This window comes from Terrapene carolina, unplaced genomic scaffold (genome assembly GCF_002925995.2).
Source record: "Terrapene carolina triunguis isolate 2854851 unplaced genomic scaffold, T_m_triunguis-2.0 Scaffold21088, whole genome shotgun sequence".
In the NCBI taxonomy this organism is placed as follows: domain Eukaryota; kingdom Metazoa; phylum Chordata; order Testudines; family Emydidae; genus Terrapene; species Terrapene triunguis.
Window position 1 is genome coordinate 1 of NW_020685439.1, and position 5,496 is coordinate 5,496.

General features: G+C 59.5%; 1 protein-coding gene across 1 annotated transcript in view; it reads right to left on the reverse strand.

Annotated features, from left to right (window-relative positions):
- Positions 1 to 587: 587 nt before the first annotated feature.
- Positions 588 to 5,496, reverse strand: part of LOC112124462 (copine-6) — a 5,373-nt gene continuing 464 nt past the window's right edge. The window contains exons 3-12 of the mRNA XM_024222955.2: positions 5,239 to 5,337; positions 4,905 to 4,991; positions 3,531 to 3,590; positions 3,296 to 3,429; positions 2,683 to 2,737; positions 2,544 to 2,595; positions 1,970 to 2,103; positions 1,631 to 1,861; positions 927 to 1,090; positions 588 to 808 (exon numbers count right to left, since the gene is read on the reverse strand). Of these exons, the coding sequence (XP_024078723.2) occupies positions 971 to 1,090; positions 1,631 to 1,861; positions 1,970 to 2,103; positions 2,544 to 2,595; positions 2,683 to 2,737; positions 3,296 to 3,429; positions 3,531 to 3,590; positions 4,905 to 4,991; positions 5,239 to 5,337 (972 nt within the window). The 3' untranslated portion in view covers positions 588 to 808; positions 927 to 970. The remainder of the gene's footprint in view (positions 809 to 926; positions 1,091 to 1,630; positions 1,862 to 1,969; positions 2,104 to 2,543; positions 2,596 to 2,682; positions 2,738 to 3,295; positions 3,430 to 3,530; positions 3,591 to 4,904; positions 4,992 to 5,238; positions 5,338 to 5,496) is intronic.

The window sequence follows — 5,496 nt, forward strand, 5'->3', positions numbered from 1 at the left end:
CTTATTCCCCCTGAAAAGATCCTGTGCAGTACTTTAAGTACAACAATCCCCCACCCCTTCATCCATCCATCCATCATTCATCCATCCCCTTCCCCACCCTCCCTCCATCCCCCACTCCTTCCTCCATCCATCCATCCATCCATCCCCTTCCCCACCCTCCCTCCATCCATCCCCCACCCCTTCATCCATCCATCCATCCATCCCCTTCCCCACCCCTCCCTCCCTTCCTGCGCCCTCTATCCACCCAGCCCCCCATGTAACTAAGCTGCCTCCCCAGCCCCACACCCCCAGCACAGCACCTCCTGCCCCACAGTGCTGTGGTCTCCTGTCCAGTCTCTGACCCCTCCCAGCCCCACGGAGCACGGTCCCCCAGCAATGAATGTCCCAGGCAGAGAATGGGGTGTCCATAGGGGTGGCTTTATTGAGGGGTCTGGGAGACATCGCTCTGGGGGTGGGATGGGGGTCACCACTGGGGGAGGGAGGGGCAGTTTGGGATGTGGGAGGACCAGGGTGTGGGGGGGTTGGGGTGTGGGAGGTCAGGGGATTAGGGGCAATTGGGGTGGGACAGGGGGATCTGGGTGCAGGATTTGAGGGGAGTCACCCCAGGTATGAAGCCAGAGGCCTGAGAACAACGGGGCCCATGGGGGCGGTGGTGGTGGTGGGGGGTCAGGTCCAGCCTTCGCCCTCAGTCAGGGGAGGGCACCATGGGGCTGGGAGCCCCTCACCCTGCGTCGGTCCTCAGAGCCCCTGGCGGGGGCAGGTCCAGGAGAAAGGGCCGGAGGTCGGCAGAGGTAAAGGACAGAGGCACCTGGGGGAGAGATGGGGGCAGGATGGAGGGAAGGAGAAAGGCAGGAAGGAGGAGAGAGAGGTTATTGGAAAAGAGGCGCTGCCCCCTGCCCCGCCCCTGGAGAGAAGGGGGCACTTACCTGGGGGGGCCCTGGGTCAGGCTGTGGGTCGGGCCGTGGGGCTCTCACTGGGGCTGAGAGTTTCGGGGGCCAGGGCCGGGGCCGATGCCGCGGCTGCCGTAAAACTCCACCACCTGGTTGGGGACTTCGGCCAGCACGCACTTGGCCAGCGCTGCCGGCGGGGCCTGGGGAGAGAGACGGAGGGAGTGAGGCAGAGCCAGACGGATGGAGGGAGTGCGGTGGAGCCGGACGGAGGAGGGCGGATGGAGGGAGCTTGGCGGAGCTGGACGGAGGAGGAAGGGAGGAGGGAGTGCAGCAGAGCCGGACGGAGGAGGGAGGGAGGAGGGGATGTGGCAGAGCTGGACAGAGGAGGGCGGATGGAGGGAGCGTGGCGGAGGCGGACTGAGGAGGGTGGACAGAGGGAGCGAGGCAGAGCTGGACGGAGGAGGGTGGACGGAGGGTGCGCGGCAGAGGTGGATGGAGGGAGCGTGGGGGAGCCGGACGGAGGAGGGTGGAGGGAGGGAGCACAGTGGAGCCGGACAGAGGAGGGAGCACGGTGAAGCTGGATGGAGGGTGTGCGGCAGAGGTGGACGGAGGGAGCACAGCAGAGCCGGACGGAGGAGGGCGGATGGAGGGAGTGCGGTGGAGCCGGATGGAGGAGGGAGGAAGGAGGGAGTGTGGCGGAGCCGGACGGAGGAGGGTCCCCCCGCCCATCTCCCACTCACCTTCTTGAATTCGCGGAAGGGCACGAACTGGACAATGTCGCGGGCGGCCTGCTCCCCCCCGGACTCCTGGGTCCCGTCCTCATCCAGTGCCCGCATGTCGGAGAAGTCGGTGTTCCCCACCCCCACAATGATGATGGAGACGGGCAGGCGCGAGGCTCGGGCGACGGCTTCCCGCGTGGCCGGCATGTCGCTCAGCACCCCGTCCGTCAGCACCAGCAGCACCCGGTACCGCTGGGGGGAAGGGGGAGGTCGGTGCGGGGGGACCCCAAACTCCCTCTGCGTCCAGGCCCCTCCAGCCCCCCTCCTGCTTCCCCCTCCCCCTCTGCCCTTCCCCCTCACCATGGGATGCCCGCTGCCCTCTTCCTCGCTGGCGGGGGCCAGCACCCGGTTGATGATGGGGGCCAGGTTGGTGGGGCCATAGAGCTGGATCTGGGGCAGGCACCGCTTGTAGGCCTCGATCACCCCCGAGATCCCTGCAGGGGGAGAGATGCTCAGGACTCCTGGGTTCTCTCCCTGGCTCCGGGAGGGGAGTGGGGTATGGTGGTTAGAGCAGAGGGGGTTGGGAGCCAGAACTCCTGGGTTCTCTCCCCGGCTCGGGGAGGGGAGTGGGGTCTATGTGTGCAGCTACAGCTTGGAGAAGAGACTTGCACTGTAAATAAAGTTCTGTTGAAGTTGTTAATACTTTGCTTGGTGGATACAACAGTCTAGTGGTTGGAGCAGGGGGGCTGGGATCCCGGACTCCGGGGTTCTGTCCCCGGCTCTGGGCAGGGAGTGGGGTCTAGTGGTTAGAGCAGAGGGGGACTGGGAGTCAGAACTCCAGGGTTCTCCTGGGCTCATCTCAGTCAGGGGTCTGTTGAGCATTGCCTAGGTTAACGAATGACACTCGCTAACGAAGAGAGAGAGATTCTCCTACATTCACACTCCGGGTTGTCTGGGTCGAAGTTGATGGCGAAATCATGGGAGACCTGGGAAAGGAGGAGACGCTGGCTCAGAGAGAGGGCAAACACTGCCCCCCCAACCTACTCCCCCACCCCCAGCTTCCCGAAATGTACCTCGTAGTTTGGGGGGATCCGTGCCCCAAATCCAAAGGCTGGAAACTTCTTGTCGCTGGAAGAGAGAGAGATGGTGGGGTGTGTGTGTCAAGCCAATGAACCCTGAATAGCAAATGGGACCCAGGAGTCCAGGATGGCAGTGCAGGGCTCTCAGCCCAGGGCACTGGTACCTCCCAGCCCCTGGGGCATAACTTGAGATAGCCAGACCCTATTGTAAAGGACTGTGGGTAACTTGCTACCACGGGGCTCCAGGGCAAAGGACTGTGGGTAATTTGCTGCTGCAAAGGATGGTGGGTCGCTTGGGAGAGCAGGAATCTGATGCAAAAGATTGTGGGTAGTTTGCAAGAGCGGGACTCTTGCAAAGGACTGTGGGTCATTTGAGAGAGCAGAAATCTGGTGCAAAGGATTGTGGGTAGTTTCTGAGAGAAGAGACTCTTGTGGTAAACACAGGCTAGCTTTCTGTGGGTAGTCTGTAAGAGCGGGATTCTGGGGCAATGCATGGTGGGTAATTTGCTGTTGGGGGCGGGGGTGGGGGGAGAGCCCGGGATGGAACCCAGGATGGGATGGATCCGGGATAGCAGCGCAGGGTCTCTGCCCTAGGGGGTGCTGTTACCTGTCGTAGTCCTGGCAGATCTCGCCCACGGCTGACAGCGCTTTGAGGTATTCGTTGGGTTCCTTGGGGTTGATGAAATGCAGGGAGTGCTCGCTGCGCGGGTCGCCGTTGGAAGCTGTGAAGTCAATCGCCACCTGCAGGGGGACGGGGGCAGCGCCCCCCAGGGGTTAGATGGGGGGGTGCACGCCCCAATCTGAGCCTCTCCCCGCCCCGCCACTGGGTCCAGCCACCTCACCGTGAAGTAGATTTGCAGGCCCCCCATGATGTAATCCAGGAACGTGTGAACCTTCTCCACCTGCCCGGAGAGGGTGAAATAATATTAGTGGCAATCAGCGAGGATTCCTAACGAGGCATTAACAATGAGCGATAACGACCCGTTCATCGCAGAGCCGTGGCAATGTCGGATGGAAGGGACCTGACCGACTCCAGCCCCGCCGGTGCTGAGGCAGGACCATGTAACCTGAACCCAGCCCTGACGGGTCTTTGTCGAACCGGGTCTTCCAAACCTCCAACGTTGGGGCTTCCCCAACCTCCCTTGGATGCTCAACTCCCCCGCGAGTTCGGGAGTTTCTCCTAATGTCCAACCTCGCTCTCCCTTGCTGCGGGATAAGCCCCTGGATGTCTGGTCCCGCCGTCCACGGAGAACAATGGATCCCCGTCCTCCTCAGAATGGCCCTTCAGCCATTGGAAGACTGTCAGCGGGTTCCCACCTCAACCTTCTGTAGACAGACATGCCCAGTTGTTTTTAACCTTCCTTCCTAGGTCAGGTTTTTCTAAACCTTTGATCGCTGTTTGTTGCTCTCCTCTGGACTCTCTCCAATTAGTCTACATCTCCCCTGAAATGTGACGCCCAGAATTGGACACAACACCCTGCTGAGGCCTCATCAGTGCCAAGCAGAATGAGATAAATATCTCCCATGTCTGACGCACCACCCTCCTGTTAATACGCCTCTTTCTCGTAACTGCGACACATGGTTGGCTCATCTTCAATCTGTGAGCTGCTCGAACTGCCAGCGCCTTCCCCACTTTGCCTTCGGAGTGTTCCTTCCCAAGGGAAGTACTTTGCACTTGCCTTCATGGAATTTCATCCTGTTGGTTTCAGACCAATTCTCCACTTAGTCAAGGTCATTTCTGATTGCTAAGCCTGCCCTCCAAAGCGCTGGCATCCACACATTTCATAAGCCTCCTCTCGACTCCATTAGCCAAGTCGTTAACGACAATATTGACTAGGACCGGATCCAGGACTGACCCTTGCGGGACCCCACGAGATACATCCAGCAAGCCACTGATAACTACTCGTTGAGTCCAGGCTGTCGCCTGGTGCTCAGTGATAATTAATAATGCAAATTAATTGAAGTAGAAAGGTAAAAACTCGCAACCTGTTAATCATACAGACAAATCATTAATGCAGAACAATAATTAGTTAAAATAATGAGGAGGGCCACAGTTATTAATAAAACAGAGTCAGTTATTTATTGACGAAGGTGTGCAAGTACTTAGTGGCTTGACAAGGTTGCCCAGCGAGTCTGCGGTAAAGCAATGAATTGGACCCAGGAGTCCTGCGCCCCAGGCACTGCCCGCAGAACCACCCTTTCGCCCCCTCACTCACCTTGCACTGGGTCAGAACCACCGTGCCAGAGTTGGTGTAGTGTTTCTTCTTCTCCTGGTACTTTGGGTTGATGCACTCAAACTCCATCTGCCCAGCGATAGGGAAAGTGTGTGTGTGGGGGGTCAGATTTGTACCTTCCAATTCTCACCTGCTCCAGTGCTGGGGAGAGAACCCAGGAGTCCCAGACCCACCCCCCATAACCCACTCAACCCCACTCCCTTACCAGAGCTGGGAGAGAACCCAGGAGTCCTGGCTCCCAGCCCCATCCCACACACCAGGCCCCACTCCCCTCTCAGAATCCAGGAGTCCTGGCTCCCAACCCCACCCTCCATACCTCTTTCCCTGAGGAAACCTCCTGCATTTCACGGAAGGTTGTCGTGAATTCACCAATGTAATCGTGTTTCCCACTGGAGTTATAGTCGTAAACGACACACTGGGAGAAAAGAGAGATGGAGTGATAGTGTGAGAGACGCCCCCCCTCCCCGAGCCAGGATAGAACCCAGGAGTCCTGGCTCCCAGCTCTAACCACTGGACCCCGCTCTCCTCCCAGAGCCAGAGAGAGAACCCAGGTGTCCAGGCTCCCAGCTCTAAC